We start from the raw sequence: 15,238 nt of genomic DNA on the forward strand, positions 1-15,238 counted from the left end.
CACTCTCTGTGTGAAGAAGAGTCTCCTTCAGCAACATGACTAGGTAACCCATTCCATCCCCTCACCACTCTCTGTGTGAAGAAGAGTCTCCTTCAACAACATGACTAGGTAACCCATTCCATCCCCTCACCACTCTCTGTGTGAAGAAGAGTCTCCTTCAACAACATGACTAGGTAACCCATTCCATCCCCTCACCACTCTCTGTGTGAAGAAGAGTCTCCTTCAACAACATGACTAGGTAACCCATTCCATCCCCTCACCACTCTCTGTGTGAAGAAGAGTCTCCTTCAGCAACATGACTAGGTAACCCATTCCATCCCCTCACCACTCTCTGTGTGAAGAAGAGTCTCCTTCAACAACATGACTAGGTAACCCATTCCATCCCCTCACCACTCTCTGTGTGAAGAAGAGTCTCCTTCAGCAACATGACTAGGTAACCCATTCCATCCCCTCCCCACTCTCTGTGTGAAGAAGAGTCTCCTTCAGCAACATGACTAGGTAACCCATTCCACCCCCTCACCACTCTCTGTGTGAAGAAGAGTCTCCTTCAGCAACATGACTAGGTAACCCATTCCATCCCCTCACCACTCTCTGTGTGAAGAAGAGTCTCCTTCAGCAACATGACTAGGTAACCCATTCCATCCCCTCACCGCTCTCTGTGAAGAAGTGTCTCCTTCCCTCTGTCCTGAGCCTCCACTTCATTTCCAGCTGTGTTTCTCTGCTCCTGGTTTCTGTCCTGTGCGTTAACTACTGGCTTTTGGGTTCGTGAACTCTGCTTAAGATTTTAAGGACTCAGTCCTAATTCCTCATCGTTCTAGGCTAAATATATTCAGTTCCTTCAGCCTACCTCTAAAGCTCATTCCTTGCTTCTTTTGCTTGGTCTGCAATCTACAGCTTGGAAAGAAGCACAAAGTTACACCAAACACAGATTTTCATTAAAAAAAAACACACACATCCAGGCTAAAGAAAGCTTTCAGTTTATATGCCTTGCTTTCAGGCAGTCTTGCACTTCCTTGGTAATTGCTAATCCTGATGGAGAAGGCACCTCTTTTGTGCGCCGTGTGTCTCCAGCTTGATGTTTTGGACACAACTTGCTATACAGTTTAGGAGAAGTTACTGACTGAATGGAGTTTTTGATCAGTCCCTCTAAAGTGATAGTACATGTATTCAGGTAAAGAAATGATCCAGCTGAACAAGCCCATAATAACCTTGATCTGTAGTTATAGGTGGAAGCAGGCACAGTGCTGCTCTGGAGCTGCCATTACTGAGTGCAGTGACTCATTAAGGAATGGGGGAGGGTGCACTGTAACGTGAGAGAGCAGGAAGAGTCATCTCAGGATCTGGAGTTTGTTTGGGGGATTGTGTCAACCGTAAACGCAGTCTGATCTGATCGGAAGAAGTGAAGTGCAGCCAGAGGAGAAAGAAAGAAAGCAAGAAAGAAAGATTGGTGGTAGCACCGTGGAGAAACATAGTTAGGGCTAGGGATTGTCGTGATTTAATCTAGTTTATATTTGTATGTGTGCGTGTGTATTTAAAGATAATAAATCAATCAATCCCTGGTAATCTGTATTGCCCTTTTCCCAAAAAAGGATGGACAGATCTGTTAAAAGTGTCCCATTGTAAACGCACAGCAAAGTGTACAGTGAAAGCATGGTAGAGCACAGGGGAGCATTGTGAAGCCCCGAATTCATTCCCCCTCCGTCAAACAGCTGAATTAGTGGGAGCAGGGCTGGCTGCTGGCAGGTCTCCCTTTACACACGGCTGCATTTCGCACAGGAAAGCAGTTTGAGATAAACCCTGGATTTCCACTCCGGCCAGCCTCTCAATCCTACTACAGAGGGAGGCACATTCCCAGGGAATTATCCCCTTCCTGCTTCCCAAACAGACCCCCTGGGGTGAGAATGGGAGATACACTGCCTGGAAACTTTATTAGGACCTGTCTACCTGATCTGGCATTGCCCTGGTGTGGGGCGTGTTCTCCTGATATACCCTGATGTGGGCGTGACTGGGGCAGGAATGAGGCCAGCGCCGATCACAAGAGCTGCTGCTGACACAGGACCGAGGCCAGGCACCGATCACAAGAGCTGCTGCTGACACAGGACCGAGGCCAGGCACCGATCACAAGAGCTGCTGCTGACACAGGACCGAGGCCAGGCACCGATCACAAGAGCTGCTGCTGACACAGGACCGAGGCCAGGCACCGATCACAAGAGCTGCTGCTGACACAGGACCGAGGCCAGGCACCGATCACAAGAGCTGCTGCTGACACAGGACCGAGGCCAGGCACCGATCACAAGAGCTGCTGCTGACACAGGACCGAGGCCAGGCACCGATCACAAGAGCTGCTGCTGACACAGGACCGAGGCCAGGCACCGATCACAAGAGCTGCTGCTGACACAGGACCGAGGCCAGGCACCGATCACAAGAGCTGCTGACACAGGACCGAGGCCAGGCACCGATCACAAGAGCTGCTGCTGACACAGGACCGAGGCCAGGCACCGATCACAAGAGCTGCTGCTGACACAGGACCGAGGCCAGGCACCGATCACAAGAGCTGCTGCTGACACAGGACCGAGGCCAGGCACCGATCACAAGAGCTGCTGCTGACACAGGACCGAGGCCAGGCACCGATCACAAGAGCTGCTGCTGACACAGGACCGAGGCCAGGCACCGATCACAAGAGCTGCTGCTGACACAGGACCGAGGCCAGGCACCGATCACAAGAGCTGCTGCTGACACAGGACCGAGGCCAGGCACCGATCACAAGAGCTGCTGCTGACACAGGACCGAGGCCAGGCACCGATCACAAGAGCTGCTGCTGACACAGGACCGAGGCCAGGCACCGATCACAAGAGCTGCTGCTGACACAGGACCGAGGCCAGGCACCGATCACAAGAGCTGCTGCTGACACAGGACCGAGGCCAGGCACCGATCACAAGAGCTGCTGCTGACACAGGACCGAGGCCAGGCACCGATCACAAGAGCTGCTGCTGACACAGGACCGAGGCCAGGCACCGATCACAAGAGCTGCTGCTGACACAGGACCGAGGCCAGGCACCGAGCTGCTGCTGACACAGGACCGAGGCCAGGCACCGATCACAAGAGCTGCTGCTGACACAGGACCGAGGCCAGGCACCGATCACAAGAGCTGCTGCTGACACAGGACCGAGGCCAGGCACCGATCACAAGAGCTGCTGCTGACACAGGACCGAGGCCAGGCACCGATCACAAAGAGCTGCTGCTGACACAGGACCGAGGCCAGGCACCGATCACAAGAGCTGCTGCTGACACAGGACCGAGGCCAGGCACCGATCACAAGAGCTGCTGCTGACACAGGACCGAGGCCAGGCACCGATCACAAGAGCTGCTGCTGACACAGGACCGAGGCCAGGCACCGATCACAAGAGCTGCTGCTGACACAGGACCGAGGCCAGGCACCGATCACAAGAGCTGCTGCTGACACAGGACCGAGGCCAGGCACCGATCACAAGAGCTGCTGCTGACACAGGACCGAGGCCAGGCCAGGCACGATCACAAGAGCTGCTGCTGACACAGGACCGAGGCCAGGCACCGATCACAAGAGCTGCTGCTGACACAGGACCGAGGCCAAATACAAAATCACAAGAGCTGCTGCTGACACGGGAGTCGACCACGACCAGTGTGTCAATGTGTGTGGCCAGGTTTTACTATCAATTTGCAGATGAAACTTGTGAAAATGTCCCCACAAAGATAGACACTCCTGAAAAACGACGCTGTGGGGACGAGCCCACTTTGTAAAACACTTTTTTAAGAACTAAATATGCATTAAAAAAAATAAAAAAATAAAAAAAATGTAGTTTGTTGTCGACTTTCACCCTGTGTGGAGTTTTGTCTGACTGGAGTTAGAAATACTAATTGAAAATATAGTGAGAGTCAATGAGAAGACCTCACAAATATAGGAATGCAAACGTGTGTGTGTGTGTGTGTGTGTGTGTGTGTAATACAATTACAGAATTCATCTTTTCCCCTAATTAAAAACATCTTGTGCACAAAGCAATTATCAGCAGCGAAATTCACACAGATGAAGAAGCTGAGACTGATAATCAAGAGATTCTCCCTCCTTTCCCCTTTATCTCTGATAAAGCAAAACACCCTCGAGGGATGCTGAGCTAAGGCTGGCAGGAATTCAGCTTGTGGCTGTGAATCTCGCTGAGCTTTTTATAAACTGGGTTTCAATGATGAAAAACAGGAACGGGAATTGGAAATCAAATCACACGACTGACATGTGGGTTGGGGGAGATTGCATTTTTCACTTTTTTCTTTATTTGTGAGGAGACTGCATCTTATTACCTCGAAGCTGGATCTCCTGCAACAAGATCAGTGATGCAGCTACAAACATGTTTAATCTTTTCAAATACGAAGCGCTTGGATTAACTGAAGCGAACATGAAATATCATTTCAACAGCGCTTATCTGCATCCTGCAATGCAGTTGCATTTTATTCTGTGGAATCCTTTTATTCAAGGAAAGAACATTTTAACAACTTGATCAAGCTCGTCAATATGAGCATGTGTTACAGTAACCCTTTAATTAGCCAAACCCCTCTGTTATTCTACTTGTTAACCTATCTTGGTGTGGGCGGGTCGCTTTCTGCCCTCGATCTCAGGTATTTGCTGGTCAGTGCAGCGCTGTATTTATCTAAAGGTGCTGTATTACCGTATTCCTTGGAATTTAAGACGCCCTCGAATTTAAGACCCAGACCAAAATTTCCCACCCCTCAATTTGAGAAAATTGATCATTCTAGATCAGGCAATGACGTTTTTGTTGATGTTTGTCTGGCAGTCTTGTGTTGGCAATTTTAACACACGCATAAGTGTCCTGGAATTTAAGACGTAGGATCATTTTCGAAAAGAAAAAAATTGATCTAAAAAGCGTGTCTTAAACCTGAAGGAATACGGTATATTTTTTTAAATGGGGAAACTCAAATAAGCAGTTTTGCTGTCATCAGATTATCCAAACCATTGCATCGCTGTTAAATGAAGTTTGTTTCACTGAGAATTCCTGCCCTTATTATGAATTGCTTTGTAGAGGGTGGGAGGGGGTCCTCAAGAAGCCTGCTTCCTCAGTATCTGGTAGTGAAGCTGCTGAACTCCAGCGCTGAGATCTGTGTCTCGTTGGTAAACGTGACTTTGTCAATCCGGGACATGGGGCTGCCCACAGTACGCAGCCAGTTCTTCCTAGTGAGAAAGACAGAGAGGCGATTACACTGAGGGCTCCACATTAGCACAGTTCCAAACACAGCCACCTGAAACCAAGCCCCCCAAAAAAAAGGTCTTCATTATATTTTTGATTGGCCTCCATATGCAGCCAAAACTAGAGGCAGTGCAAATTTACGGACATCGGAAGTCCTCGGAAAACGCAAACACTCCCACGAAATTCTCAGATGTTTTTGCTTGACAGTATCTAAAATTTTCACTGACAAAAACACTTGCTGTATTAAATTGAAAGCACTTCACCTGTACACTGATATGATCATGTTAACGTGATTTATATTGTTATAATATTAATATTATTACAAACACTAAACACCCCACAGATATCTACTTAAAATATCATAACCTCCAACTGCTGCAGGCAGCGGCGGGTGCACACCTGTGTGAGGATGCTGGGATGCGGGTTGCTACGGTAACATTCCTCAGCCTGTGACCTACAATGCTAGTGCTCTTGCTGGGAGCTCCAGGGAAGAGTCTATTTCCGTTATCAATTTGCTGCCTTTTTCTTTGCTAATAAAAACCTCAAACTCACCAAGTTGTTCAAGGTCAGCCTGCTCCACTTTGAGCTGCTGTCTCTCTCCCTCTCTCTCGCTCCGAATCCAGCGCAGTGAGAGAGCGAGGGGGTGGGGGGGTGGGGGGCACAGGGAAAGGGGGGCTGATCACGTGGCATGCAGAGACAGAAATATCTGCCGTTTGGGCTCTAACAAGGATTCCCATAAGGATGGTTTGGACCAAAAAAAAAATAGGTCACTCAGAATGTCCTGCTTAGAATGCTGCGTTTTCTTTCTGTGGCCTCGTTAAAACAAATCTGAAAGAAGTTCTTTCTAGTCGTGCACACTTCGGTACAGCAATGAGAAACGCACGTGTTAATTTGGTTTTATGCATCAGTCTCAGCCCACCCTGCGCGGCTGAAGATGGAAATTCCTCTACCCAGAATCTCTTGTTGAAAACGCCACATATTAGACCTCCTAAGTGATCTTTACTTAACAGTGAATTCTTTAATAACAATAACAATGGATATGCCAATAAGGCGTGTTAGTGTGTGAAATAAATCTACCCGAACCAGACCTACCCAACCTGTGTGTGCCGAGTGGGTGGGTCCTAACATCGAACGACACAGGATTCCAGGACGGTCAGGACTCAGGATTCCAGAACTGTCAGGAGACAGGATTCCAGAACGGTCAGGAGACAGGATTCCAGGACGGTCAGGACACAGGATTCCAGGCAGTGGCCTCTGGACCTCCTGCGCTGGCTCTGTGGGGAGCTGCTTTCTGCGTTTCTGATTTCCCAGAGGCTGGGCCGTGCTGTGTATTAATAGTGCCAGCACAAGCCTGTCCCAGATCCAGCAGACTCCAGGGCAATAAGGGAGTCTGGAGACCAAGAGACAGAACTGCGCTAATTAAAACTTAACAGCCAAGACTGCTTAGGGGACCTGCAGTGAAAAGAACAGCTTGGAAAAGAGGTGAAACTTTGATAGGGGTTTGCTAAAGAAACAAAAGGCACTGATGCATCAGTGAGTATCGGCCTTTTCCAAGCAGCTCTTGTGCTGCTAAGACCTCTGAATATCCCCACAATCTGGAACTCCAATAACTATAAACAACGTTAATGCCAAGTTTCATCACCACTTACAAAGCCACTTTCCCTATATGTGCAAAATGTATTTGTAAGTATAACGTTTACCAAGAAACGCCTACAAAGCTTCCTGCGTGCCATAGATGCTCAGACATAGATGCTAGTTTCCTGCCTCTGTGGCTCCATCAAGTGCAGTGCCTGTAATGCGTTGTGGTGGTAATGTACTGATCTAGTGTTCCCTCTAGTGGACAACATGTGTAAGCACAGAAGGCAAAGATGCTGCCTTGTTAGATATTTCCCTGTTCTGAGCAGGATTACAGTACCTTGATTCGGGATTCTCTTTTATATCGTTTTGAAGGGACTGTAATTGGGTAGCAGGTTGATTTACAATTTGACTGTAATATTGTGCTAATTAAAGAGCCAGTGTCACAAATTAACCTGTTGCAAAGTTGATCATTTTGATTATAGACGGGATTACCTTTTCTGTCTGTAACACCTCTTGAGTTTTCCCAGCCAGATTCCTGCGTGCATATTTACTATGTGCACTCTGCTTGGCAAGAAACCAGATACTGTTGGCTTCCTCTGCCTCTGTGACTCCGAGCTAAACAGCCGTCCTCCTACGACTACCTGCAGCAGTGGGGGGTGATATGATAGCCCATCAAAATCTTATTCTGTAAGATGATATTATTTTATAGAACATACCTCTAAGGCTGACTAGACACTATAACAGCTCAAACATAGATGGTTTTGCGCTTGGATCTGACTGCTTTCCTTCCTCTGCCTGCATCAACCACTCCAATGTCTTTCTGTAATGTGTGCTGTGGTCTGGTAGTTTACAATCTATTGTGATATGGCTCCCTCCAGTGGACAACAAGTGTCAGCACAGAATTCAGTGCATTTGAGTGATGGTCAGTATTCTGTGGCTCTGCCTCACCAGCTGGAGAAGAGACTCACATGATTTGGACGGTCTCCCTCGGCCCCTGCACCTGTCCCACCACAGTGTCCCGGGACGTGTTCTTCACCCAGCCCACCAGCTTCAGCTTCTTCCCCTGATCCTCCGTGTGCTGCCAGCCAGAGAACACAGTGAACACGTAACGGAACACGGTGAACATGCAACAGAACTCACAACATGCAACAGAACACAGAGAACACGCAACAGAATCACTCACTTGCTTAGAATCACTTTTATATTATTTGTCTGTAAACAGCTGGAAATGAAGTGGAGACTCAGGAGACTCTTTTTCACACAGAGAGCGGTGAGGGGATGGAATGGGTTACCTAGTCATGTTGAGAAGGAGATGAGAGTGGTGAGGGGATGGAATGGGTTACCTAGTCATGTTGCTGAAGGAGACTCTTCTTCACACAGAGAGTGGTGAGGGGATGGAATGGGTTACCTAGTCATGTTGCTGAAGGAGACTCTTCTTCACACAGAGAGTGGTGAGGGGATGGAATGGGTTACCTAGTCATGTTGCTGAAGGAGACTCTTCTTCACACAGAGAGTGGTGAGGGGATGGAATGGGTTACCTAGTCATGTGGTGAGGGGATGGAATGAAGGAATGGGTTACCTAGTCATGTTGCTGAAGGAGACTTCTTCACACAGAGAGTGGTGAGGGGATGGAATGGGTTACCTAGTCATGTTGCTGAAGGAGACTCTTCTTCACACAGAGAGTGGTGAGGGGATGGAATGGGTTACCTAGTCATGTTGCTGAAGGAGACTCTTCTTCACACAGAGTTGCTGAAGGAGAGTGGTGAGGGGATGGAATGGGTTACCTAGTCATGTTGCTGAAGGAGACTCTTCTTCACACAGAGAGTGGTGAGGGGATGGAATGGGTTACCTAGTCATGTTGCTGAAGGAGACTCTTCTTCACACAGAGAGTGGTGAGGGGATGGAATGGGTTACCTAGTCATGTTGCTGAAGGAGACTCTTCTTCACACAGAGAGTGGTGAGGGGATGGAATGGGTTACCTAGTCATGTTGTTGAAGGAGACTCTTCTTCACACAGAGACACAGTGGTGAGGGGATGGAATGGGTTACCTAGTCATGTTGTTGAAGGAGACTCTTCTTCACACAGAGAGTGGTGAGGGGATGGAATGGGTCACCTAGTCATTGGGGTCGCCTCATTTCGCCAGTTTCATTTTTATTTAGTGTGCCCAATTATTTTACCCCTGATTTGCTCCCCACTTTTAGAATGTCCAGTAATTGTTTCCCCACACAGCTCGATTGAACTGAAGGTTCAGCGGGCGTCCTCCGATCCCACGACAGAGCCAGCTTCCTCTTCTACACCCAGGAATGAGAGCGGATGTCAGAGTGCTACCGGCCTCTAGAGGACAAAGGCCAGCATTGCAGGTGTCCACTCTGAGCTCAATGGGCGCCTGGCCGGTAGGGTCCCCTGTATCGCAGTGAAGAGAAACAGCCCCTGCTGGTTTTACCTCCCTAACCCTACGGTTGCACCAGAGCCAATGCGATGCTCACTTTGGACTCCCAGTGAAGACTGGAGACCTCGCACAGCCAGCAACCTGCACTCCCCTGACTGTATGACTCCCCCTGCACACCACACGACCGTGCCTTCACCAGGGGAGACCCTCGGGGACCCCCAACTTATTATTATTATTATTATGACACTATACAAAATCACACAGGCCCTTAACCTAAAGAAGTACACCCAAGAAACCCAAGCTGAAGAGGAGAGAGGAGACGGACAGGGCTGTGGTGTTCTTACCTTTCTGAAGAAAACCCCTGAGGAAAGAGTGAAAAGGATATTAGTCTCTCAGCAACAGACATATGCAGCTACAGCCAAAAGTTTTGCATCCATCACCTAGAATTTTAGGATTATATATATATATGAATATGATTTAACATCATGTCATCAAACAAACTACTAAAATGATATCATAAAAAGTCTACCGGAAACCATGACAGTAATACAGTATTTCATGTTTTCAGTTTTTATCAGTTTTTCGTGATGTGGAAAACTACAAAGCACTGGTGTGTAATTCAATATGTTCAAGTGACATTATTCAGCAGCTTTCATTGGACTTCATTGGACAGATGCGGCTCGTCCATTGAACCTCCAAGACACTCAACTCTTCGATGTATTGCAAACAACGACAGGGGAAACGTTTTAGAAAAAGGTACTTTTAAAAGTGACTTCAGAGGAAGCTAACATAAGCAGTGTTTATATTGAAGCCCGTGTTGAGAGTGCCGTTCTCTTAGCTCTAGTGGAGAAAGGGTTACCTTGAGGGTGGTCCTGTTTCAACTGGACTACACAAAACACATTGCCTGCGTAATTCACGCAGAATACCGGGTTTACATATAAATACATTAGAGCACAACGTATACGTATTGATCAATGCATGTAAGTATGAATCTAAAGCTGGGGGAAATACAAAGTAGCTTTTTGAGAAACAGCGGCTTCAAACCTGGTTCCAGGTTTGGTTCTGATATCTATTATTGATAAGTAAGCTTGCTGATTTGGTGCTAGTAGAGTTCGACGCTGTTTAATAGCTTTACAGACTCTTGTGCACATGCGTAAACTCGTGTGCATTTATTGTTCATAAGTGACTTCAAGCTTATTAAAAATCAGTTGCAAATACAATCATTTCGGTTGATATTAACGACCAACGTCACATTTTCTGCACCTGCCTTCGTTGTCAAAAAATAAAGCGCATTTCAAAGATCAATCCATGCTAGGGTGGGCGCTAGTCTGCTCTATTGCACGAAGGACAAACTGACGCAGCGCCACCCGCATTCTTCTATTACCAGACAGAAGAGCAGACCTGCAGTTTACCAAGTCACTTTTCAAATGAAAACTAAGCGTACCTTGCACTTCTCCAAACACCTCGTAATCCACCGACACCAGACCCGAGGAAGAACTCATATTGTTATTTTATTGATTAGTTATTTCGATTGCTTGGTCTAGCGTGGTTTCAGGCTATCTGGGTGACTGAAGCCGGCAGCTGTGCTATTACTTGACACCCAGGGTATTAGCGCAGTTTCATTCTTGTCCTGCGCTCGTCACTTTGAGTAGCGGTGAAACTGCGTCCCTGTCACCTCCATGCTGGCTCCACCTGCTCTCCAGTTGATTCTTGACAGGTACTGAGCGGTGGAGCCGGAATGGCGTCATTGCCAACCCAACCGTGCTCCCAACCGGCTAATGAGAATTTTGGCTGGGGAACCGTGAACCAATCAGGGAGCGCAAAAGAGGCAAATCTTGCTGCGTTAACGGCCAGTAAGCTGAGGATCAAGGTACAGATTTTACATTAGCTCCAAGCAGCTCTGACACGTCTGTACACAAAGAAAACCATGTCCACTGAACACAGAACAACACCCAAACTAAAACATTGCATCTAGTGACCGTAGTTTCAAATTAAAGTGACAAATATTGTCTGTAAAGGAGTTTCAAACAATAAAAAAGCCAGCCCTTTCTTTAATTTGGTTCCAGTAGCTGCACTTGTTGGCTATATGTTAGTGCATGATCACCTGTACTTGTCGACACAGAGGCTCTGATAAGCTAAAATCTTACTTTGTCATGAACGAAGCACACAGCATTTAAACATGCTGGCGCCAGGCACGTGTCGCAGCAGTGTAAAACAATGGGACACGCAACACTGCCCACAATATTAACGATTTCAAATGCCCATACAACCGCTATACAGCTGAACGCAATCTGCGGTCAGCTCATCTCAACAAGGGGGGAGAGAAAAGACAGCAGAAAACAAATCGGTAAAGAATTTCTTTATTTTATATCTCCACTCCCTGATCCCTGCTCCCCAATTTCCAAATAGGCGCAGGCTTGATCAGACAAGGGGTCTGTATAGAAGGAAGGGTCGCCTGGGTTGTCACGCATGGATTTGGCTGTTGAACCAGGTTTCTGCAGCAGTCTGTGGCTGATTTATTGGAAACAATTCCTCTTTGGGACGCACACAGCACACAGGGGAAAGTACAGTAACTGGAAGCGCAGAGACTTCTCTGAGGTCAGTCACTTTGCTGCGATTCCCCAGGAGCTGGTTTGAGAAAGCCCCAGGGCAGGTTGGCTTGTGGTTACTAGAGGTTGAGGTTCAGGGGTATCTTAATAAAATGACAGTAATTCTGTACAGTGTTAAAGATCACCAAGCATAGGGAAAATGTGCAGATTGGGATCATTTTAAAAAAATGCATGCTGATTATTGTTATTGTCATGCTTTTTTTTCACTCTCTAAAAGCCACTTTTCCAGATCGTTGCCTAAATTCTCTGGCTAGAGAGTCTGCCTGGGGGCCATATCACAACATGATGAAAGCAGGCAGCACGGCCAGCCGGCAGACATGACATCTACCTCTGAGAGGCCGACAGCTGGAACAAAGAATATGATACAACAAGTTTAAAAAAAGTTTAATTAAATCTAGACACAGGTGTGGTTTTTATATGGCACTACACATCCCCACGTGTTGTTTCAACTGTTTAAATAACGCGCCTGTAATTTTGCTTTTCATTGTTAACATCATGACAACTTTTTACAACTCTGAAGCCTGTCTTAAAGCTCTTTTCAAAATGTCCGCTCTAGTGCACTGTGGCTTGAGATCTGTCCTCTAAATCACTGAAGCGCAATTTAAAAAAAACACAAACATAGCAAGTTCTCTGTCTATTCTGATCCGTACCACATCATGGATCGTTCTCGCCGTGTTGCCAGTTTGACAATGTGGACAATAATCCTGACACTATGAGTGTACTAGAGCGGACATTTTGAAAAGAGCTTTAATAGTTAGGATGTTAAAATAAAATTACAGGTACAGTATATAAACAGGTACAAAGAAAAATAAACAATCACACAACACTGTCGTTAAGGTTTCTCTCCTGTGTGCATTCGCTGGTGAGTTACAAGGTTTTCTGATCGACTGAAACTCTTCCCACAGTCAGTGCAGTGATACGGTTTCTCTCCTGTGTGAATTCGCTGGTGAGTTACAAGGTTTCCAAAGTGACTGAAACTCTTCCCACAGTCAGAGCAGAGATGCTGTTTCTCTCCTGTGTGAACTCGGCGGTGTGCTTTCAGGGTTCCTGCGTGACCGAAACTCTTCCCACAGTCAGTGCAGTGATACGGTTTCTCTCCTGTGTGAATTCGCTGGTGTGCTTTCAGGGTTGCTGAATCACTGAAACTCTTCTCACAGTCGGAGCAGCGATACGGTTTCTCTCCTGTGTGAATTCGCTGGTGTGCTTTCAGGGTTCCTGCGTGACTGAAACTCTTCCCACAGCCAGAGCAGCAGTACGGTTTCTCTCCTGTGTGAATTCGCTGGTGTTTTTTCTGGTTTCCCGAATCACTGAAACTCTTCCCACAGTCAGAGCAGCAATACAGTTTATCTCCTGTGTGAATTCGTTTGTGTTTTCTCAAGTTTCCCGAATCACTGAAACTCTTCCCACAGTCAGAGCAGCAATACGGTTTCTCTCCTGCATGAATTCGCTGGTGTGCTTTCAGGGTTCCTGTGTGACTGAAACTCTTTCCACAGTCAGAGCAGCAGTACGGTTTCTCTCCTGTGTGAATTCGCTGGTGTGCTTTCAGGGTTCCTGCGTGTCTGAAACTCTTCCCACAGCCAGAACAGGGATATGGTTTCTCTCCTGTTTCAGTTCGCTGGTGCATTTCAAGGTTTCCAGACTGACTGAAACCTTCCCCAGAGTCAGGACATTCTCCACCATCCGCCCTCGCTTCAGCTGCTGGACTGGAACCTGGAAAATATGAACAGGAAAGAAAGTAAGAGGGTCTGCCTGAAGGCTTAGGGCATGTGGCTCGGTGGTTGAGTGGTTTAAAGCATACAAATTTCAGCTGTGGGGCTTGCACTGGGTTACACCACTTTAAAAAAACACAAAGTTAAACTCATAGCCTTTATGTGTAAATTCAAAGTCGATAAACACCAAATACTGGCAAAAACAAGCCCTGGGATCAACACCTGACTTGCATTTTATGATTATTTTGGGGTATGTACAGAACTGTATCAGCCAACACCCGATTCAGAACAGCTGGCAGTGATGTGCTTGGAGACTGGAACTGCTCCCTCCCTTTCTCTCTGTTTAGAATCCTCTTGTTTTATTGTACAGATATACTTCACAGCACATTAGAAATTTGCAGCAACATGCAGTAACACCACACCTGCTGCGTTTGTGTCTTTCGTTGATTCAAATATCTCAATTTATAATTCTGCAACCAGTAAAATCAAAACACTGCTGCAATCCCAAGGCAGTTACAGGCTTTAGAGTAATCTAACCAAGATGCTCCCTCCCTCTCAAGCACACAGTCATTCTAGATTGCGCGAGATCCACAATGTCACAGCTACTGGGAGTCACTCACCTGCTAGACTGCATTCTGAATGCGTCTGGCTTTCCACCTGCTTGCTGTTGAGAGAGCCTTCCTCTCCAGCGCCTCGCTCTCTTATGCAGAATCTCTCCGGCCCCACGCTACACTCCCACAGGCACACAGGCTCCGGCTCAGGGATCCTTGGTCGGAAGTCCTCGGATTCTTCCTCCCCTGGTTCCATGTAGTCAAACTCTACTTCAGGGGGCTCCCATTTAATACAGACTACTTCCAGGTCCTCTTGTTTAACAGGGAGGGGTTCTTCTGTCCGGGGGATCTCCAACTCATTGTGCTCAGCTTTGATCTCAGGGACCACTGGCTGTCCGCTGTCACACTGCGACTCACAGAGCTCCTGTTTAACGGAGACCTCCTCACGAACGAGGGTAAGTTCAAGCTCAGGGAACTCCCCTTTAATTCGGACCGCTTCTATCTTCACACTGTCCATGGCAGCACATGGGATTCTGTTTTGTAGCTAAACCCGCACCCCCCCAAAAAAAAACCTTATTAATTTAAATACAGTGCTATTGAGGATATACAAAACCAGGCAATGACAGGGTTTTTACTACTGAAGGGTCACAGAATTATTGTAATAAGTTTATAGTATCACAGGGGCTTAACTGTTGAAAAAGTTTACACAATTTAACTAAACAGGCTTGTAACCAGGAGGTTCAAATCCCAGCTCAGCCACTGACTCCCTGTGTGTGACCCTGAGCGAGTCGCTGAACCTCCTTGTGCTGCGTCTTTGGGGTGAGGCGTTGTTGTAAGTGACTCTGCAGCTGATTCATAGCTCACACACCCTAGTCTCTTGTAAAGCGCTTTGTGATGGTGGTCCACTATGAAAGGCGCTATATAAAAATAAAGATTATATATATATATAATCTTTATTTAAATAATTTAATGTTTATTTGGTGGACGCTGTTCTAATAGATTTGTTCCATTTTTGTAATTGTTACTTTGTAAACGAATTTCAAGGCACTAGCACGAATTCTCCTCATGGCCAATTCTTATCAGTGGACTTATCAGTATCTTATTCCAAGTTACAGTAACACTAACGTCACATCTCACTAACAGTACAATGAAAAGTAGTACATTTTAAAAG

At 46.9% G+C, this 15,238-nt stretch overlaps 2 protein-coding genes across 3 annotated transcripts; both read right to left on the bottom strand.

Moving 5' to 3' along the window:
- Nucleotides 1–4,240: 4,240 nt before the first annotated feature.
- On the bottom strand, nt 4,241–10,894 carry LOC121306242 (acylphosphatase-2-like). 2 transcript variants are annotated; one of them, XM_041237980.1, is made up of 4 exons: nt 10,643–10,894; nt 9,543–9,559; nt 7,778–7,887; nt 4,241–5,215 (listed from the first exon to the last, which is right to left on the bottom strand). In XM_041237980.1, exons 1-4 carry the CDS (start codon nt 10,698–10,700, stop codon nt 5,101–5,103), a joined length of 300 nt encoding a protein of 99 aa, XP_041093914.1. In that variant the 5' UTR covers nt 10,701–10,894; the 3' UTR covers nt 4,241–5,100. The 2 variants fall into 2 exon arrangements, with proteins under 2 accessions (XP_041093914.1, XP_041093913.1); XM_041237979.1 differs by lacking the exons at nt 7,778–7,887; nt 9,543–9,559; nt 10,643–10,894 and adding exons at nt 6,324–6,621; nt 7,302–7,441 and having other exon boundaries at nt 5,128–5,215.
- A 1,163-nt stretch (nt 10,895–12,057) lies between these two features.
- Nucleotides 12,058–14,845, bottom strand: LOC121306280 (zinc finger and SCAN domain-containing protein 21-like). The gene is made up of 3 exons (XM_041238022.1): nt 14,137–14,845; nt 12,963–13,517; nt 12,058–12,152 (listed from the first exon to the last, which is right to left on the bottom strand). The coding sequence occupies exons 1-3, from the start codon at nt 14,582–14,584 to the stop codon at nt 12,058–12,060; spliced, it is 1,098 nt and encodes a 365-aa protein (XP_041093956.1). The 5' UTR covers nt 14,585–14,845.
- Between the last annotated feature and the right edge of the window lie 393 nt (nt 14,846–15,238).

The sequence above is a fragment of the Polyodon spathula genome, chromosome 47 (genome assembly GCF_017654505.1).
Source record: "Polyodon spathula isolate WHYD16114869_AA chromosome 47, ASM1765450v1, whole genome shotgun sequence".
Classification (NCBI taxonomy): Eukaryota; Metazoa; Chordata; class Actinopteri; order Acipenseriformes; family Polyodontidae; genus Polyodon; species Polyodon spathula.